The 20,951-nt window shown below is 39.1% G+C and overlaps 1 protein-coding gene across 1 annotated transcript; it reads left to right on the top strand.

Annotated features, from left to right (window-relative positions):
- The first annotated feature begins 975 nt into the window (after nucleotides 1-975).
- On the top strand, nucleotides 976-19,792 carry mastl (microtubule associated serine/threonine kinase like). Its single transcript, XM_003222055.4, has 12 exons — nucleotides 976-1,221; nucleotides 2,136-2,273; nucleotides 5,331-5,470; nucleotides 5,967-6,055; nucleotides 7,064-7,170; nucleotides 7,765-7,909; nucleotides 9,507-9,679; nucleotides 10,685-11,893; nucleotides 13,174-13,309; nucleotides 16,610-16,723; nucleotides 16,803-16,904; nucleotides 18,829-19,792. The coding sequence occupies exons 1-12, from the start codon at nucleotides 1,060-1,062 to the stop codon at nucleotides 18,984-18,986; spliced, it is 2,673 nt and encodes an 890-aa protein (XP_003222103.1). The 5' UTR covers nucleotides 976-1,059; the 3' UTR covers nucleotides 18,987-19,792.
- The last annotated feature ends 1,159 nt before the right edge of the window (nucleotides 19,793-20,951 follow it).

Here is a 20,951-nt window from a genome sequence, read left to right as displayed (position 1 = left end):
CTGCCCCTCCCTCCTCTGCTCTTTCAAGCAAAGTAAACTGTGTCTTTGTTACAGGATACAAATTAAGTGATTCGTTATTTTTAGGGGACGAACACTTCCCTAGAAAGCCTGGTGAATGAAACATGCTCACAGTTAGATGCCACTTTAACTGCCATGGCTCAATGCTATGGAATCCTGGGAGTTCTAGTTTGGTTAAGCACCACCATTTTTGGCAGGGAAGACTGAAGGCTTTATAAAACTATGATTGCTATGAAGCCATAATAGCCTTGAGCCATGGCAGTTAAAATTGTATTGAAGAGGACAAAGGACATCTGATTTAATTTGATTTTATCTGTTTCATAAATAGCAGTTTTGTGTAGAGTGAGTTGGAAAAAAATAGCCTTAGCGCCCTTCTACACAACCCTATATCCCAGAATATCAAGGCAGAAAACCCCACAATATCTGCTTTAAACTGGGTTATCTGAGTCAACACTCAGATGATATGAGATTTTCTGCCTTGATATTCTGGAATATAGGGCTGTGTGGAAGGGCTCCCAATCTTAGTGTTAGAAGAATCTGACAGGGTCTGAGGCTGTTAGGAATGGTGGGAGTTGGAGTCCAAAACATCTGAAGGGCCAAAGTTCGCCCATGCCTGGTATAAAGAAATAAAGCAGGATATAAATAAACAAACTGCATTAATTCTACAGCGTAGATGGAACCCTAGAGGCTGGAATGCCCATGTAGTTAGTGCTCTACAAACTTTGCTCTCCAGCTGTTTTGAACTTCAACTCCCAGAAGCCCCTGTCAGCTTGGCCGACAGCCGGGAATCCTGGGAACTGAAGTCCAATGGCAGAGAAGAGAGGAGTTGCCTAGTAGGTAATACGAAACCGGACGTGTTGAGGAGCAGTGCTGTTTGCCTATCACCTCTATCTCTAGGGAGTAAATGGGCTGGGCGACAGCCACGTCACGCGCTCCTTCCTATTGACGCGTGACGTCAGCGGAGGAGGCGGGGCTTAGCTTTGAATTTGTCGCGGGGAGAAGCTGCAAAGGGGGGAAGAGGGAGGGGGGAGCTGGAAGGTGATGGAGGCCGGTACGGCCCAAAAGAGCTCCGGCGAAGGGCCCCAGGGGGAGAGGCTCCGGCCGCCCTCCATCCAGGACTTCGCCATCCTCAAGCCCATCAGCCGCGGCGCCTTCGGGAAGGTCTACCTAGGCCGCAAGGGCGGAAAGCTCTACGCCGTCAAGGTGGGAGGGATGGGCCTGGATGCAGGCCTGAGTCACAGTCTGGGAGAAGGGCGGGAAATGCTGGGAGTTGTAGTTTGGTATCACTTTCATTGCCGTGACTCAATACTGTGGAGTCCTGGGAGTTTTAGTTTGGTGTCACTTTAATTGCCATGACTCAATGCTGTGCAATCCTGAGAGTTGTAGTTTAGTATTACTTTAAGTGCGGAAACTCAATGCTATGGAATACTGGGAGTTGTTGTTTGGTGTCACTATAATCCCCGTGACTCAGTGCTATGGAGTCTTGGGAGTTGTAATTTGGCATCACTTTAATTGCCAGGACTTGATGCTATGAAATCCTGGGAGGTTGTAGTTTGCTATCACTTTCATTGTCGTGACTCAATGCTATTGAGTCCTGGGAGTTGTAGTTCGGCATCTCTTGAATTGCTATGGCTTCCCAGGTGCAATTGGCGGGGATAAGAGACAGGGCCTTCTCAGTGGTGGCTCCCCGGCTGTGCAACTCCCACCCCACTGAGATCAGATCAGCCTCCCTGCCTCCTAGCATCTAGGATACAATTTAAGACCTGGTTGTTCAAGAAGGCATTCAGTGAATGACAGGAGTATTGAAATATAGAAATAGTTAAGATAACCCCCGTATCAATGCAAGACTTGAATGTTTTTGTTGCGTTTGTGTTTGCCATTTATAGTTTTAATGGTTTTAATCTATTGTTATATGTGGCTAATTTGGTATGTGATGTTTTATACGTGTTAGGCATTGAATTTTGCCATGGATTATGTTATGAACCGCTTTGAGTCTCCCCCCCCCCCCCCCCCCCCCCCCCAGTGAGAAAAGAGGTATATAAATAAATATGAATCCAGGGGTGGAGAATGGAAAACATAGACAACATGTATCCACCTGTGTGTGCCTTGCTTTGCAGGTAGTGAAGAAAGCCGATCTTATTAATAAGAATATGGTCCATCAAGTACAGGCAGAGAGAGACGCCCTGGCTCTTAGTAAAAGCCCTTTCATTGTCCACTTATACTACTCCCTCCAGTCTGCAAACAATGTCTATTTGGTGAGTAAACTCTTTGTACATGTAGTGGATCATAATAAATTGTGTGGATTGTAATAAATTGTGGCAAGTTCTTGGTGGTATACAAAGTCGCCTTGTCTGTCTCTTGGGGAACCTGTCTAACAACTAAGTAGCAACACAAACCCTCAGTGGCGCAGCAGGCTAAACCGCTGAGCTGCTGAACTTGCTGACCGAAAGGTCAGTAGTTCGAATCTGGGGAGCAGGATAAGCTTCCCCTATTAGCCCCAGCTTCTGCCAACCTAGCAGTTTGAAAATATGCAAATGTGAGTAGATCAATAGGTACTGCTCTGGCGGGTAGGTGATGGTGCTCCATGTAGTCATTCTGGCCACATGTCCTAGGAGGTGTCTACGGACAACGCCGGCTCTTTGGCTTAGAAATGGAGATGAGCACCAACCCCCAGAGTTGACACAACTAGACTTAATGTCAGGGGAAAACCTTTACCTTTACCTAGCAACAGTAAAAACAAACCATGGAATAAGAGACTGGTTCAAGATTGGGAAAGGAGTATGGCAGGGCTGTATACTCTCACCCTACCTATTCAACTTGTATGCAGAACACATCATGCAACATGTGGGGCTTGATGAATACAAGGCTGGAATTAAAAATTGCTGGAAGAAACATTAACAACCTTAGATATGTACTTTGATGGCCGAAAGTGAGGAGGAGCTGAGGAGCCTTATAACCAAGGTGAAAGAAGAAAGTGCAAAAGCTGAGTTGCAGTTGAACATCAAGAAAACCAAGATGATGGCTCTATGGTGGTCATGCCCGAAAATACAGAAATTTTGGACAATTATTCATGATGAAATCCAAAAAATATTAAATATAAAGTTCCTTATGAAACCGGAATCCTATCTACTAGGGATCTTAGATCGGCACTAAATTGGGAATTAAACGATGACAAATTATTCATATATACAACAACTGCTGCCAGAATAGTACTGGCCAAAAAATGGAAACTTGAACAGATTCCTAACTTAGATCTTTGGTTAGAGAAGGTGAAAGAAATCAGGGACATGGACCAACTAACTTTTTATATGAAAGAACTAAGAGACAAACCTGTCAAGAGGACAAATTGGGAAAAAGTGGACATGTACCTCAAAACAAAAGTATAAACCAAATCAATAGGAGGACCCGGTCACAAATTATAACTTACTTAAAATGAATTAATTTGAGGAATTGCTGTCTGTATCTATGTACTTCTACTCCCCTTCCCTTCCCCCCCCACCCCTTATTCCTTTCCTTCCCTTCCCCTTTTCCCCGCCCCTTCACTGCTTCCCCAATGTATTCCTTTCCCCTGTTTTTATCCATAAGTTTGTATGGTTGCATCACAAAAACATTAATAAAAATATTAAAAGAAAAAAGAAAAAAAAGAAAACCAAGATGATGGCAACCAGACTGATTGATAACTGGCAAATAGAGGGAGAAACGTGGAGGCAGTGACAGATTTTGTATTTCTAGTTGCAAAGATTACTGCAGATGGAGACTGCAGCCAGGAAATCAGAAGACATTTACTTGGGAGGAGAACAATGATCAATCTCGATAAAATAGTGAAGAGTTTAGAGATCACACTGGCAACAATGTCTACATAGTTAAAGCAATGGTATTCCCTGTAGTGATCTATGGATGCGAGAGCTGGACCATAAGAAAGGCTGAGAGAAGGAAACTTGAAACTTTTGAACTGGTGTTAGAGGACAATTCTGAGAGTGCTTGGACCACCAGAAGTTAAACAGAAAACCTGGAATCAGATCCTGGGATATAGGGCCTGTCTGGAAGTCAAGGGAAAGGAAACTAGCCATATAGAAGTCAAAAGTACAATTATATTCAAGTCCACTGTAACCAAACTGCCCTTGACTTGCACATGAAGTTAATGTATGTAGCGTCTCAGAGACCCTCGAGTCATGACCCCGTAGCCATTATGGATCAGACTGAAGAAGATATGGGGTTTGGGCCGATTCAGCAAGATTCTGTTCCCTTCCAGATGTCCCCTGTTGACAGTTCTAGCCCACAGTTAATTACAAAGGCCCTTGAGTCAGAGCCTGGTTCTCCAGAGAGCGCTCCTTTTGATCGAAAATTGTTTTGGGAAACATCTCGCTCGGCGAAACAGAATAGGAGAAAAAGCGCTAGATTAGCGGAGAAAGCAAGCGCTAATTAAGCCAGTTCCCTTGAGAGTTTCCCGGGAGGTTTGCATCTGGCAAGTTGTTGACTTTAGTCCACTTTCCCTTGGGAAAGAGTGTTCAGACACCTGGTTTGAGGGGATATTGAAGTCCCATAAAAGTTCTGTGCGCAGGCGGACCTTTGCGGTGTTCAACGTGTCAGTTGAGGAAATCACATCGACTCTAGTATCTGTGACGCGCTACTCTCGAGTAGACCGGGCGTTGCATCTCATCTCCCTGCCAAGCCTGGACAGCGATTCAGCTCTACCACGACTAACTTTGCCTTGCCTTGTATCCTAGCCTCGGATTTGAAACCTGGAACTCTTTGACAGACCTTGCTGTAATCCCCATTCAAACAGCCTAGAAGTTTGAGTGTGTTTCGGTTATCGGATTTAAAACTTTGAACTCTAATACTGGACATCTACTTTCACATTTCTGGACTACATTTGGCCTTTTCCGAAAGGACTATTGTTGGACTATATACTCTGCTTATTTTTGTTTGACTCCTTTATTTCTTTAATAAAGATATTAGATTGTTTATTGGCCTCCGTGTCTGGTTCCCAGTGCTCACGCTCCCCTGAGGCGTCACAATGTATACATGAGTATATATAGTAAATTAACTTTGGAACTTTTCTCAAGAACTATTGATAGAGAGTAAAAAGTTTAGAAATTGGGATTTTTCACACAGATTTGAAAATAAAGGAAATTAAATTTTTCATAATAGAAAAAAATAATGAAAATAATACATTTTAAGAAGTATGAGGAATGTGATTTGTTTACTTCTATCACCTCTGGTTGTCTGTTCACAATAAGAATAAGGTACAGCTGTTGCCATAAACTAAGAGTAATATGAAAATGTTTTACTGTAATATTTTTCATAAACAGGTAATGGAGTACCTCATTGGGGGAGATGTTAAATCCCTTCTTCACATATATGGCTATTTTGATGAAGACATGGCAGTGAAATATATTTCTGAGGTAGCCCTGGCTCTAGATTACCTTCACAGACATGGGATAATCCACAGGTAAGCTTTGTTTATGGAGGTTTTATTGATGCATCCCATCCTGGTCAGCCTGGGGAGTTTCTAAGCTAAAAAGGATTGAACTAATTGGCTTCTCATATGATTCAGGTCTAAGTTATTAGCCTGCCTGGGTTTTGAGATCTGCTGCAAAGGCCCTTTTCTTTATCCTACCACTTTCATGAGTCCATTGGTGGGGTTATAGGAGAAGGCTTTTTTAGGATCACCATGAGTTAGAAATGACTTGAAGGCACACAGCAACAACCAGTTGCAAATTTCACAGTTCCATATGGAAAAATGGCCCTTAAAGTGAAGTCATAATGCTAAGAGTTGTGTGAAAGTGTCCCTGGTATGTAGAGCTTCCAAGTCAGTGCAGGGACAACCAGTATCAATATATAATTGATATATACTATGAAACCTTATGATTTATAATGATTTTTGTTAAGGGTGCTCCTGATATAAGCTGTTTATATATCTCGTATTTATTTCTTTATCATTACAGGGACCTGAAACCGGACAACATGTTGATTTCTAATCAGGGTCACATTAAGTTGACAGACTTTGGATTGTCCAAAGTTACACTGAACAGAGGTAACACCATTAAATATATGTCGTGTGTGCACGTATGCATGTGCACACAAGGAGAGGGAGAGAGCATTCCCAAATATGAGATTGTTTGCTCTTCATTATAATAGCCAATGTTCTTTTATCCATAAACACATTTAAAATATGCATTTCTTATCTGTAGAATGTAATCTAGGTCCAAAGAATGGTGAACTGGTTTGCATGTATGGAGAAAAGTTAGAACTCATTTCTCCATCAAGAGCCTTTTAACGAACTTTGAAACAATGATGACCTTTAAAAGTTATTTCCAAAATGATATTTGTGAAATTTAAGCGAAGTAATACTTTAACTTTTAGTTAGCTCTGCTGATAGATGCAGGTGTATCTCTATAACATTATTTACCTATTTTTAGATTTATATCCCACACTTTTTATGTCCCAAACAGATGATAATAATTCAGTGCAGCAGAACTAGCATTTGTTGTTGAGGGTCCAAGAGGAATGGGAGTGTTGAAGAGCTTAGAGATTGTGTGTTGCAAATTATTATGATGTTGATTACTTTTGGAGAATGTGAGAAACAAGGCAATGGCACTGTTGTATTTGTTATTTAATGCAATGGCTGTCAGAGGGGTTTGTGCTTGTTGCATCTTCCTCTGTTTGCTGCTCCCACCAGTATTTCAGAATGACACAATGTCTACTTTCAAGCCACTCTAGAAAATATCGCCAGTCACACGTCCTTGAGTGACTTAGAAAAAAGTGTTGCATTGCTCTGAGAGGCAAGTAGAAGCAGCAAACAAGAAAGCAGCCAGAGTTATAGAGCTTCTGTTTTCAAGCCGCCTTATTTAGTTATAATATAAACTATGTGTTGGCAGAAATAGTACATTAATGCTTCCCTCTGCAACTTCCTGGCATTTCTGCTGGTCTTACAGGGTCTGAGGAAAGTCTGGAGTGAATAATAAGAGAACATTTAATCAATGTGATATTTTGTTGATTAAATGATAATAAAACGTAATATCCTCATTTTCCCCCCTCTCAGACCTAAATATGATGGATATCCTCACAACACCATCTATGCCAAAACCGAAGCAAGACTATTCACGCACCCCTGGACAAGTGTTGTCTCTCATCAGCTCTTTTGGTTTTGTACGTATTCAGATTAATTTGCATAAAAAGAAGCCTCTATGCCTGGAGTGGGAATTAAGTGAACCTCCAAAGGGTGAGGACTGCAACTTCCAAAAGTTTTGGGAGGCTGTGAGCTGTAGTCAGACTGTATCTGGAGAGCCACAAACTTTCTACTCCTACTTTGTACTTTTCACACTTGTCAAAGTGTTCTGGAGTTCTCTTCAGGAGACTTCCCTGCTTTACATGAAAGTGCCATAAAATGATTCCAAGAAGAATTGAGCAAACCACATTCTTAGTTCTGTTCAAAATTAATTCTTCTTTATTCCCTGGGGAGCTGCTTTCTCTTTGGAAGAACTGGGCAGTTTCTCACATCAGCTCACTGAGTTCTCCACCTTGGTAGGTGGTATTAGATAGACAAACAAAAGCCAATCATACTATAAGAATTAATTATGCATTGAACACATTGTGTCCTCTTTTCTTTAAAGCGTATTATAAGAGCATTCTGTTGCAAAGAGTCAATTGTATTAAATTCATGATTGAAGTATGACATTCTAATTCTTTTATAATAATTTTGATTACATGAACCTTCTGAAAACGTTTTTGTCCTCTTGACAGTATACTCCAGTTGGAGGGAAAGTGCAAACACCTAGTCCAAGTCCTATCTGTGCAGACATGTCTCAGGTTTCTCAAGGGCTTATTTCCCCCTTATCTATAAGTCAAAAAGATTGCCCAGCTGCATCAAATAAACTCCTGAGAGCATGTAAGTATTTTTTACAGATCTAAGAATTGCTTATCTGCACATGAATTGGGCTTTATAAAGATAATCTTCACAGTTTTTGATGTTGCAAATTCCCCTCCCTATGAGATCTTTGGCAAATAACCTCTCAGGAATGGGTCTTCCAAGTGGTTGTGCCATTTATGGAAAGCTCTCCATAGTATTTCTTGGAATGTACCCACACTGATCCCTTTTCACTTGAGGTTTTTAAATCTTGATTGATTTTACACTGTTTATGACAATTGTTTTGCTGTTCAATACATGCATGTTATTTCATTATAATGACATATTTCTATTTTGTAAGTTGCCTTGGAAAGATTTTTAAAGGCCAAATCATGTTATCTGTGTATTGCGACTCTCAAATTTCCTCTAGCTAAAAAACATCAAAATGATTTAGTGTCCAAACACTAGATCTTTAACCGGAAGTGTTCCGATTCCAGTCCTGCTTTGTACAAAGTCTGACAAAAATCTAACAGCCTTATTAGGGAGAAAATCTGGAGTGGAGATTAGAGGAATAACCATACTCCCATTAGTATGTTACTTCCCCCCCCCCCCATTTTTTTCTTTTTTATAAGTTGTTGTGATTGATAGTACAGTAGAGTCTTACTTATCCAAGCCTCGCTTATCTAAGCCTCTGGATAATCCAAGCCATTTTTGTCATCAATGTTTTCAATATATCGTGATATTTTGGTACTAAATTAGTAAATACAGTAATTACCACATAACATTACTGTGTATTGAACTACTTTTTCTGTCAAATGTGTTGTATAACATGACATTTTGGTGCTTAATTTGTAAAATCATAACCTAATTTGATGTTTAATAGGCTTTTCCTTAATCCCTCCTTATTATCCAAGATATTCGCTTATCCAAGCTTCTGCCGGCCCGTTTAGCTTGGATAAGTGAGACTCTACTGTACCTGAGAACAGATGTTTAATGTACTGTATTTGATATATTTTCTTAGCACTTTTTCTTTTTGTTGTGTTATTTGTAGAGTATACTGATTTTTTAAAAATCAGGAAGTATGAAATAATGAAGAGGGGCAATCCTTTGTAGTCAGAAGAGACAAGCTGACAGTCGAGCATTATGGACAACAATTGTTTGGGACTTGTGTGCATATACCATATATCTTTTTTTATGGAACTCAGAGAACTGTTCTCTTGGGCTTTGTGTCCAGAAAGTATTTCCCCACAATTGTTAAGCTTCAGGAGAGCTGGTGGTGGCTGTTTCTTATCATTGCAGAAGGAAAGGAGGTGACCCAGAGGAGGGAAAAAAACCAACTGGGGAAAGAAAAGATGGTGCTTACCATTTAGGAGTGTTCCCTCATTTCTTCTTTCTTATGAGCCCAAAGTAGCAGCATCTTCCTCCTCTCAGTTGCCTCAGCCTTTCCCCATCAATACTTTTTCTAGGGCTTACCAACTGACAGTGGTGAGAGGATGCAAAACCACAGGCAGAGCACTACACTATACCTGCTTGATGTCGGATCATGATCTGATTCTCATACTGTCATTAGTATGTTCTGAAATTAAATGATGCTTTGTGCATTTTGATTTTTTTTCCAAAAATGATGTTTTCCCTGAAGGCTTTGATGCTTCTGCTGTAACACCTGCCATTCCAGCAAGGTGCCTGACCCCAACTCTGCTTCAGTCCAGAAAAAGGTATGGGACTTCCAGCGCCAGCAGCCTTTCCCGCACGCAATTGTCCAGCACGGAATCTGAGTGCTGCAGCAGCCCCCGGTGGGAGAAAGACATTCAGGTCAGGCGTCCTGCTTTCCTTCTCATGGGGTTTTGCTTCTTCTGAGCTGCTCAAAATAAATTATTCAAAGATGTAACTCCTTGCAAGTAGTAATATTACTTTTAATGAGTTACTTCCAAGTTTTTTTTGGGGGGGGGGGGGAATTAAACAGTTATATACTGTAATCTACTTTAAAATAACTTTTTCACATTTGTAATAGATACTTTATTTTTGTTCTCTATGGACACATTTGCTTTATTATGTTTAAGGACTGTGTTTCATATAATTTTTTCCCAGACATGCAGGTCTGTATTAGGGGCTTGTTATATATCTGTCTGCTGGGTCAACAGACAACAGATTCTTTGTCATGTTGCCTATATAATGGAAGTCCTAAGATGACATGCTTTCTTTCTGACCTGGCTTGTCTGAAGCAACTGTTTGGACTGAGGAAAGCTGATTCTTTTTGTTGCTCTATTCTGTTTTAATGTTGAGTGTGCATTGTATACATTTTATTGTGCATTTATTATAGGAGTACTTAAAACAGATTTTGAACAGTACAAAAGTTATCAGATACCCTATGCTCTAATTCAGATGGGAATCATGAGGTCCTCAAAATGTCTGATCAGTAACTGCTATGAATTAAAGTCCAGCAACATTGGAGGGGCCATGTGATTCTGACTCCTGCTTTAAATAAAGACAATATAATTTTCTAATAAGGGTGTTTGCTTTAAAATGTTCACATAACCTTTGTATACTTCTGAAACTGCAAGGCTCGTGCTTTTATAAATTTTCTTTCCAATGGTATGATTTCTAAAACAGCACATCTGTAATACCCACCTACCAGTTTGTCAACTATGCAATATTTTTCTCCAGCAGCATATTTAATGTTTGACTGCATCTTTCTTGCATTATAATTTTTGTGATATCATTAGGAGTCTTTCATATGATGGTGGAATAAGAAACATGCAAGAAATGCATATGGCACTTATTTCATCATGTTTGTAAACACTAATACTTAATTTTCAGGAAGCAGATGATGCACTTTTATCTACCTCAGGCAAAGGAGTTACTTCAGAAACACCCAAGAATACAGATTTACTGCTTGTCAATGGTATTAAAGGCTTGAAGCGAAAGGCTCTGGAGTGTGCCATCTCTCCTATTAGCAGCAATGAATCAGGGAACAGAGTTTGTGAAAGAACTGACTCCATTAATGTACCTGAAGTATCTGTAAGAAATTGTGATGTCAAAGATTTAGTCCGAAAATGTCTCTCGGAATATATAGAATGGGAAGGAAAGATCTGTACAGCAAAACCTGCCCTGGCAGAGGAGACAGCAGCAAAATCCTGTAATGACCAGCCGTCCCCTTTGAAGTCCGGCAATCTTTTGAATGAAAGAAAAGAGGAAGTGATGGTAGAGATGCCCGGTGTTAAAAGACGCTTTGGGTTGGTTGACACCAGCCCTTCTCAAGAATCTTTCCTTGTTAAAAAAAAGAATGCGGATTTCAAACGTGGCTGTAAAATCACCGAAATCCCTGAAAAACAGAGCACAGGCTTAACATCTGAAATCCGTTGCCTTACATTTGGCGGATGTTTGCAAGAGACTGGTACAGACAGTGGCCAAGCAAAAGTTGGCAGTTGGATGCACCAAAACCAAGGCAGCAAAGCAGCCACTCCTTTTATTGCTAAGAATCTTTTGGATTATTTAGATACAGATTGTGAAGAAAATGGCAAAAAGGAACACACTAACTCCAGCTTCTTAATCATTGATGATGAGAAGCCTTTGGCAAGTATGAACCTGGACTCGGATCTGTCCCTCCCAGAAGTGTCTACTGCAGACAGTCATTTAGACAGGAGTATTAAAGATGTTACCTTCGAGGAACCAAAAGCAGAGGCAGGGTCCACAACATCCCCGTGTTGCTCAAAAGGTGACGAGAAGCTCTCTCTCCAGGAGAGCAAACTACAGCAGCATGATCAGGACAGGAGTGTGAAAAGTGCAGCTGAAACACGGACTCGAGTTCACTCGTCTTCAGCAGTGGAGTCACACAAAGCCCTAAACCTCTTCAAGAAAAATGTGGTTGCATTTCAGAGTTACAATAGCATGATCAATATGTCGAATATGTCTGAACCATCAAGAAGCGTGATTTCTGTAGAAGGAATGGATATCTCTGCTTGCAGTGGCTCTTATCCTATGACTGTCACACCTGCACAGAAGGGGACATGCTATAGAGTATACCAGGTACGTTGCAACATCATTTTAAGAGCCTATTCCTACAAAATAAAAAGTGAGGGAAAACAATGAACCCAGTAGCAACATTAAGACTTAACTAATACTGGCTGAACAGCTTTTATTTGGCATTCTGAAATACTCCAAAATCTGAAATTGTCCACATGGATGGCTGAGGTAGCAAATCTTTATTATCTGATTATTCAGTGCACACAAACATGATTTCATGCACAAAATTATTATTATTAAATGTAAAAATTACCTTTAGGCTATGTATATAGGGCAGGCATGGGCAAACTTGGGCCCTCCTGGTGTTTTGGACTTCAACTCCCACAATTCCTAGCAGCCGGTAGGCTGTTAAGAAGTGTGGGAGTTGAAGTCCAAAACACCAGGAGGGTCCAAGTTTGCACATGCCTGGAATAAGGCATATGTGAAACAAATGAATTTCATATTTATATTTGGGCCATGTCTCCTATATATCTCATTATGTATGTATGTATGTATTACAGGTATTACAAAATCACTCCAAAAACCCTGAAAGCTAAAATATTTCTAGTCTCAAGCAGTTTGGATAAAGGATACTCAATCTCTAAATTTTAGCATAAGCTTCTATGGAAATCAGTTTACACTTCATGCACACAACTGTTTGAACATGCTTAAAAACCTGTGGCTTTAATATCATTTTATCAGTGTACGTAAAGTAGTAGATTGAAATCCTTGAAAGCTCATGCTGAAATACTAATTAAGTAGCCTTAAAGATGCTGCTAGATTCTTTTTTCTCCATTTTTCTTTATGCTACAAAAGATTAACACAGCTATATCATTGAAAATTGCTACAAATTACAGTTGTGGCTTGTATGTATCCTTGTGCACGCATTGCCATATGTATGTATGTGTGTGGTGAGATGGCAGAAGTGAATGAATTCATATATATTTGGAAAACAGTCCCCAATTGTCTCTGAACCTGAATACTCAGAACCACTCAACTTCCAGACAGGAAGATAAAATAAATATTTAATTAAATGGTATGCAACTAAAATAGTAGCACCCAAGGGAGGCATTATATATAGGTGACTTGGCATAGATAGGAAGCAAGAACAGAAGTGTTCTGCTTGGGAAGTCTGAATTTATGTTTTGGAACCATACAAGATGTTGAATGTGCTAGATGCAGAAAATATGCATTGTGTGGTTGAATACATCTATTTTCAGCTCTGCAACTCACTGATCCTACAATTGGTTTTAAAGGGTGAATTATCGCTTTGATACTTATCTGACATTTACTGTTGTCATTAGACTCCTCAGACAAACGCTGGCACACCCTACAGGACCCCAAAAAGTGTCCGAAGAGGAGCTGCTCCCATAGACGGAGAACGCATTTTAGGAACTCCTGATTACTTGGCACCTGAATTGCTTTTGGCAAAGGCTCATGGTAAGGCATCCTGAGGGGGAAAAAACATTATTCTGATATATTGACAGCCATATAAAGAGAACCTTATTCTGTTTGTGTTGAAAACATTTATATGGTTAGAAGTGTTCTCTTTTCTTCATATTTTCTTGTATTTCTCCTACTCTGCTGGATATTGAAAATGCCCCTAAATTTGTTATTTCTCTGACGAAATTAGGATGTGTGGAATTATAATGAGAAAAGGCATATTTGGGGCTACATTCAAAACAAAATTGAATATACAGTGGGGGGGGGGGGGAAGTATTTAGTCAGATACCAATTGTGAAAAATCAGACAATGTGATTTTCTGGATGTGTTTTCTCATGTTGTCTCTCATAGTTAAGGTCTACCTATGATGTCAATTACAGGCCTCTCATCTTTTTAAGTGGGAGAACTTGTACAATTGGTATCTCACTAAATACTTCCCCCCCCCCCCTGTATGTGGTATTGAATATTTGTGTGTTTAAAATGTGTTAATTACGGACAGTATATCTTACATCTAGTTCAAACATAGATTAGCTAAATGGCGTATATGTACAAATTTAAAGTGAAGGAAGTTTGGATATTTGTATTTTGAAAACAAGTCATTTAATGGAGAAGATGTCTCAGGGGTCTCTTTAGATTATTAGCATTTAACAATTCAGTGCAATGTGATGAAATTTTATGTATACATACCACAGTGTTTACCTAATGTTTTTTTCACACACAGGAATTCAAACCATTGGTAAGTTTGTTTTATAGCACTGTGCAGAACAAGGTATAATGGCACTGCTCAAAGTAGAAGCTGGAGAATTGTAGTTTTCTAAAAACGATGGGATTGACTTAAAGCCCCCAAGCTTGGCTTGGAAGTTTTTGGCCTATACGATTTTGGAATTTCATCAGACATGAAAACATTGTTTTCCCCAGGTTTTCAGGCAGAACACAATACAGTATTAATAGGTCTTGCAATTTTTATACATTTGAAAAAAATATCCAAGTTGTCTTGAAGGAAATCAATGTTTTGTGCTTCACTGATTGCTGGATGTAATTTTATTGTAAACCAAGAAGTAAACTGAAGTTCCTTTCAAGGTATTTTTAGAGGAACTATTTGAATGAAATAGCTGGTTCAGACTTTGTTTCTTTATCATGTAAGTGAATCAGACACTAACCTTCATTGAAAATTATTCATATTGATTTATATTTAACTGCTCTGAGTCCCCTCAGGGAGAAGGGTGGGATACAAATAAAGTTTTACTATTATTATCATTATAGTCTCTCTCAAACGCTTTCGGTCAGAGATGTCAAACTTGTGGTCCTCCAGATGTTTAGTGGCCCCAACTCTCAGAAGGCCTAGCCAGCTTGTCTATGGCCAGGAATTCTGGGAGCTGAAGTCCAAGACACCAGGAGGCCCATAAGTTTGACAGAACTGCTCTAGGCCCTCCAGTGCAACTCTAGGGCCCATTTCCACCAGAGGAAATGTAGGTTCCCCAGTGGGATTCTGTGGTCACCTTCAGGTGGAACTTTATCATAGAATTGCACTATAGGACCTGAATTTATTTATTTATTTGTTTATTTTGTTTATTTATGTCCTGCGTTTTCTCTCCATTTGGATACTCAAAGCGGCTCATAACTAAAATTATTTCAGTACAACTTAAAATATACAAATATTAAAACAGTATTAAACAACTTTAATATTAAACCAATCCAGGTTAAAAGATTTCTAGAAAAGTGTAAAAAGAAAAATAACATACTTTAAAATTTGCTTTTTCCACTTTTATGGGGATTTGGCACCCCTAATTTCAGTGAATGTTCAAGATTGGTTGTATATTGTGTGAATCAAAGGATTCATTACTGGCTGGCAGTAACGTCTACTTCTACCACAGTTACCACACAGTGAGACCTCTGCTTACTCACCTTTCTCAACCCCAAAGGGGACTCAAGGCGGCCTTACAACAGGCAGCAACTTGATGCCATACACACATATATCAAATAAACAATTACAATTAAAACCAATAATTAAAACATGAATAATTAAAACACCAATTAAAATCACAACATCCAAAACATAATCCAGGGATGTTCCATTTATCTATCACATTGATTCGTAGTCACATATAGCACTCTTGTAATTCCTTGTTGAAAACTTGATCCCAAAGCCACGTCTTGAGTTTTTTCCTAAAGGTCAGGAGAGAAGATACTATAGGCACACAGGTTGAAGTAAAATGGCTGACCCCATTTGAATGAGCAAGGAACATTGTCTCAACCTGTCTTCCAAAGCTTGGATATGTTACTGCAGTGCAGGCAAGTTCTCATAGCAAGTGCATCCTTTGTTCTCAACATAATGGGCCACTTGGCATTTTAGCTGTGCTGCAGCTGTAAGATGCATGATGCTTAATGGATTGTGGTGCTTCAAGAGCTTTGCTCGCTTATACTTTCCCTGCACTTGTTTCACAGGGATTGGCTTTCCTTTCGTGGTAGCTGTTCAAGCAGCAGATAAAATGTATTGGAAACAATGCTGAGTTCTAGGTTCTTACCAGAGTCTAAACTATAGCAGATACATATACTTAAAAAAAAGACCATGCATTGCATTACAAAGAAATTAAGAATGGAACGTAAAATTCTTACCTCTGAATTTGAAATTTAGAATGTGTTGATTGCAAGGACACACACAATTGGCAACACACAATTGGCGACTGAAAGTTTCAGCATGTTGGAGTTGGCTGACTTTGTTTCCCACCATGGATTATTTGAGTAGATACTCATTTTGGAGAAACAGCTTTAATAAAACAGTGCAGGGTGGATCTTGTTGGTTAATCCCAACTTGAGGGGCTGTATCACATTGTAAAAATAATATAATTTAGCTACCATGGTTCAATGCTTAGTGATGCACACCAACACTCTTTGGCAGAGAAAGCCAAAAATCCTGTAAAATTACAACTCCCATGATTCGTTATATTTAGCCATGGCAAACTGTGTTAAATCAACAGTGTAAATGAACCTGTGATGTATCATGCAGTCACCATAAATTTTATTCAATTTTCTTATGCAAGCAATACGAGCAATTTTGAGATTTCCTTTCTCTGAAATGTAGCTACAGCATCTGGTATTAATTGGTGCTTTCCAACTCAAGTACTAACCATAGCTAATTCTGCTTAGCTTCAAAGATAAAAAAAAATCTGGTGCCTTTATGGTATACTTTGCCTATTAATTTCATAAACAAAGCCTTTAATTACTAAATGTAGACATAAAACTGCATGTACATCTTGTGGGGTGGCTATTCATATATATGTACTTTCTTCACTTCAGGTCATGGAGTTGACTGGTGGGCACTTGGAGTTTGCTTGTTTGAGTTCTTAACTGGAATTCCACCATTCAATGATGAAACAGCACACCAAGTATTCCAGAATATTCTGAAAAGAGGTAAATTGCCTGTTTTGCCAAAAAGATTGTTTATCTAGCATTAATATCAATGTATTGATTGGTTGTGAATGTGTTCTAGATATTCCATGGCCTGAAGATGAAGAGAAATTGTCAGATAATGCCCAGAATGCAATAGATATCCTTTTAACCATTGAAAGTAGCAGGCGAGCTGGATTCAAGGGTCAGTATCTGTTTTACTCATCACCTTTTTGCTTATTTGTCCGTCCAGAAACTAGAATGTTAAAATATTTTTGGATGCACTCCAATAGTCCCTGAAGGATGTCTCAAGGCTATAGGATATTTCAGTTACCCGCTTTCTAGAGCATAAAGGGAGATCAAATTTTAGAACTCTGAAAAACAAAACAAGTCATGAATTTACAAGCTCCCAGTGGAGGGTAGTGGGAATTGTAATATTTAATACAATTGTAATATTGTAATATTTAAAACAAGGGCTAATGTGAGAGGACACATCTCTAGGAATTTCTAGGTCTTCCAGGATGATTCAATAGAATCACACTGGAGGATGTAGAGATTCTATCTAGAAATCTCTAGGTCCTGCCACATGACTCTTTAAAGTGTTTTTATACAACATCTTGCTTACACTTAGTTTCCATTGGTGCTCATACTTATACACACTTCATTTTCATGTAACCTTTTTTGTCTGTACCTTCGTTTTTAATATGGGCTATAACTCTTACACTTTCCGGGAGAGGGTTGTCAGAGTATCTTATCTGGTTTGACACATGCGCAGCTCCTGGTCCTGCCACATAACTGAAGAAAATTGACAGTAAAATTGGATTTGAGGGCCTATAGGAAATATTTTAATCAAATCCATGAACAATCAAATCCACAGAAGTCAAAACTGCCAATATGGAGGGAGAAATCTATTACACTATGTCAGTATTCCTCAAACAGGTGTTTTGGACTTCAGCTCCCAGAAATCCCAGCCAGGTTGCCAACTGTTAGGAATGGTGGGAGCTGAAGTGAGAACAGTTAGAGAAACATTGCGCTATGTACAAAATTTGACAAATCTTTTCCTGGTTGGAAAGTATTATTCCTGTTTAATTGTGCGGTACTTACTTTAAAAGTAGTTATGCTCCAGGAACTTTGTAATCCAGGAACAAAAATTGTGTTACATAGTGTTATAAGCCAGACTTGTAAAATTGGAATTTAATCTCACAGTTGGTGCACTAGAGCAATGACTAAAAATACCTCCATAAACCTACCTTAGCAGCAGGCAGAACCACCACAATGGGGATTTCAAAATGGGCGGTGAGTGTGGGAGTGTTAATCTCCTCTCCTAGAGTAAGGCGCTTTATGATCAGCAGCTACAGAAACCCAACAGAAAATCTCACTTTCTCCTTTCCCCTTAGTGTGGGGTTTCCATAGATTGGTTTTCTAACTGTTTGGGCCTTTTCCCTCACCTAAAGTAGAATTGCTCCATTCTTTGAAAATCAAACCAACACAAGTACCAGATTCACATTCCACAAGACAATGAAAATTAATAATAAGGTAGTCTCATTTCCTATTATAGGGACTTCAGAGGAGTACATGTGGTTCTCTCATCACTTTAATCATGGTGGAAATCCTATATGATAAAATAGACTTACAGTCAAAGGCCACATTGACATGACTTCATGGCCGAGCAGTGATTTATGTCCAGTCCTTTGCCTCTCTACTAGTTACACTGCAACAAATATTTTTTGCCTCTAATTTTAATTATCATGGTCTTGGCCATTTTCCCAGTACCGGGTCACTAATCTGCCACTTGCTCAGTGAATTCACACATTGTGAAATCATCATTCCACGGTTTCATAATGTGTGGAAAGGGGAAGACTAACCTATAAGTCATAGAAATACAAATGTAGTCTTATTCAACTATTCAAAATCCGATGTTTGAAAAGAGATGACTTTAAATCGTTACTTTAAACATTAGGAGAAAGTCAAGAAAAAGTCAGCATTTATTTTATCCTTGAGGCAGATTGTGTTCAGAATTTAGAGGAAAAAACATACTAAACACATCCAGAATCAAGCTGAAGAATCTAGGATGTGTGAGGCTTTTGCACAAGGGAATCTTAAAATGTTCTGGAAACTCTTTTCTCTAGAGCTGAAGCGTCACCCGTTCTTCCATGGTGTAGATTGGGATAATCTGCATAACCAGCCAATGCCCTTCATACCCCAACCAAACGATGAGACTGACACTGCCTATTTTGAAGCTAGGAATAATGCTCAGCATCTAACAGTGTCTGGATTCAGCTTGTAATACCAACACAATGGAACTTTTCAATGGGTTGCACATGTATAAAATTTCCTCGCATTGGTTTGCTTCTTACTTTCTGACCATGATGTTTTAAAAATCTGATCTGCTTTTAGTTCATTTGAAGGTGTTGACGTGTTTAGTTCCAAACAGCTTCTGATTGTACTTTTATTGTAGTTACTGCACTTTATGTAAACTCTACATAGGTAATGGTGGTATGACTCATTAAAAATTGTTTTCTGCTGCTAGAGTGTATTTCTAATTGTGGGAGAGGGGCTGCCATAGGCATAACAAGTACAGAAAATGCATAGTAATGTGTTTATGTGCAGGTACTTCAAAGTTTCAGTTACATACAGCTGGAATTCCATGTCAGAATCTACTTGAATTTGGTTTTTAGGCCACTTTGATGATATAACATAGTAACTTCTACATTTTCAATTCAGTTTCTCCTATGTGCCAGTCCTTTTAGGACGCACACTTTCAGGCACTTTGGGTTATTTATGTGCTGCCGGTTCTGCTGCTAAGCTATCAGTATTCTCCACTGTCTCTCATTTATTTAAAAATCCCTCTCAAGGTTTTATATGTCCTACTTTGATTTCTGGATGCAACAGGTTTAAATACTGAAAAGCAGTCATTTGGTTATTCTGCAAGCCGGACTAGCGGCCTAATCAAAATGAAAATCACTGTGTGTGTATTGAATACTAAAGATTTAGAACGGAATGAAATAAAGAATATCAGATGATATTTTAGTAAATATGTAGGTAAAAGTGATCTGTATATTTTAACCATTTAAATAAAAATCTTGTAAGACATAGCTTGTAGCCTCCTTTTGATTTAAGTAATACAGATAGCTATATCCAGCTGGTAATTTTGTTCTAGTCTTTACTGTTCCCTTGATATGGAAATAAAGTCAGCCCTTTACATTCACTCGAGTGAGAGGCACAGAGCCAATGGAAATAAAAAATGCTGTCTGTTTTACCCGAGAACATCTGTCTAGGAAACTTTAAGTCCTCCAATGTAAAACTAGGCTCAGTTTCTGGTGGAAGCTTCACCGGAGAACCTAGAGATTGTTAAATCGCACATAAATCACATCCATGAATGCTTCTAATTTGCCAGAAATTGCTATATTGTGTTATTTCAGAATGGTACCGCATCAGCTTATCCCTTTTCAGGCCAGATTGGTCCAGCATTTGGTCACCATAAACTTCAGATCACATTATCATTAGCATCTATTTTGGGATTGGAAATTAATTGCTTGTATATGGGAAGTATATCTGTCATAGCTACTTTTAGTTCTGGTCAAATAATCAGTGCAGTGCTCTTCTGTTTGGCTAGTTCTACTTTTTCCCTATGAAGTCAACACTGTAACCCAGTGGTTCTCAACCTGGGGTCCCCAAATGTTTTTGGCCTACAACTCCCAGAAATCCCAGCCAGTTTACCAGCTATTAGGATTTCTGGGAGTTGAAGGCCAAAAACATCTGGGGACCCCAGGTTGAGGACGACAGCTGTAATCACAATGTGGGCTGTGTGACCCATAAAATGACAGTTATTTCCCTCTAGTTAACTAAAAGAATATAATTTGTGTTTCAGTCACCAAAATATCTGAGAATTTACAGAACTTCATAGAAAAAAATAAACGAAATGTCCTAGATATGAGCATTAGTGATCTGCATTTGGACTTCTTCTGAAACTGCTGAACTAATTATCAAATGAGGAAGTGAGGCACAAAGAGAGACTTGTGAGCCTACTTTATGTTATAGATCTAAATCTTCAGAAGTGATGGTTTAGAGAACAGGAAGAACAGGTAAGGAATGAAATGTCAGACTACTGGATGACACAATGATCTCTTTCTTCCGGAACAACTATTCTTTGCACAGCTTTCAACAGAGCTGAAGCCTTATTTTTGCTGCTTTTTCTCTCAAACCAGTTTCGTTCATGTCTTCTTCAGACAAGATGGCAACTTGAGCATTA

The sequence above is a fragment of the Anolis carolinensis genome, chromosome 6, assembly GCF_035594765.1.
Source record: "Anolis carolinensis isolate JA03-04 chromosome 6, rAnoCar3.1.pri, whole genome shotgun sequence".
Taxonomy (NCBI): Eukaryota; Metazoa; Chordata; class Lepidosauria; order Squamata; family Dactyloidae; genus Anolis; species Anolis carolinensis.
This window is presented reverse-complemented; position numbering and strand designations above follow the sequence as displayed.

What these genes read in the sequence shown, in the direction of transcription:
- mastl (XM_003222055.4), top strand. Translation starts at nt 1,060, where the DNA reads ATGGAGGCCGGTACGGCCCAAAAGAGCTCCGGCGAAGGGCCCCAGGGG. An exon ending in CTGCAAACAATGTCTATTTG is followed by an intron (nt 2,274 to 5,330) that starts GTGAGTAAACTC and finishes TTTCATAAACAG; the next exon opens with GTAATGGAGTACCTCATTGG. An exon ending in AGACATGGGATAATCCACAG is followed by an intron (nt 5,471 to 5,966) that starts GTAAGCTTTGTT and finishes TTATCATTACAG; the next exon opens with GGACCTGAAACCGGACAACA.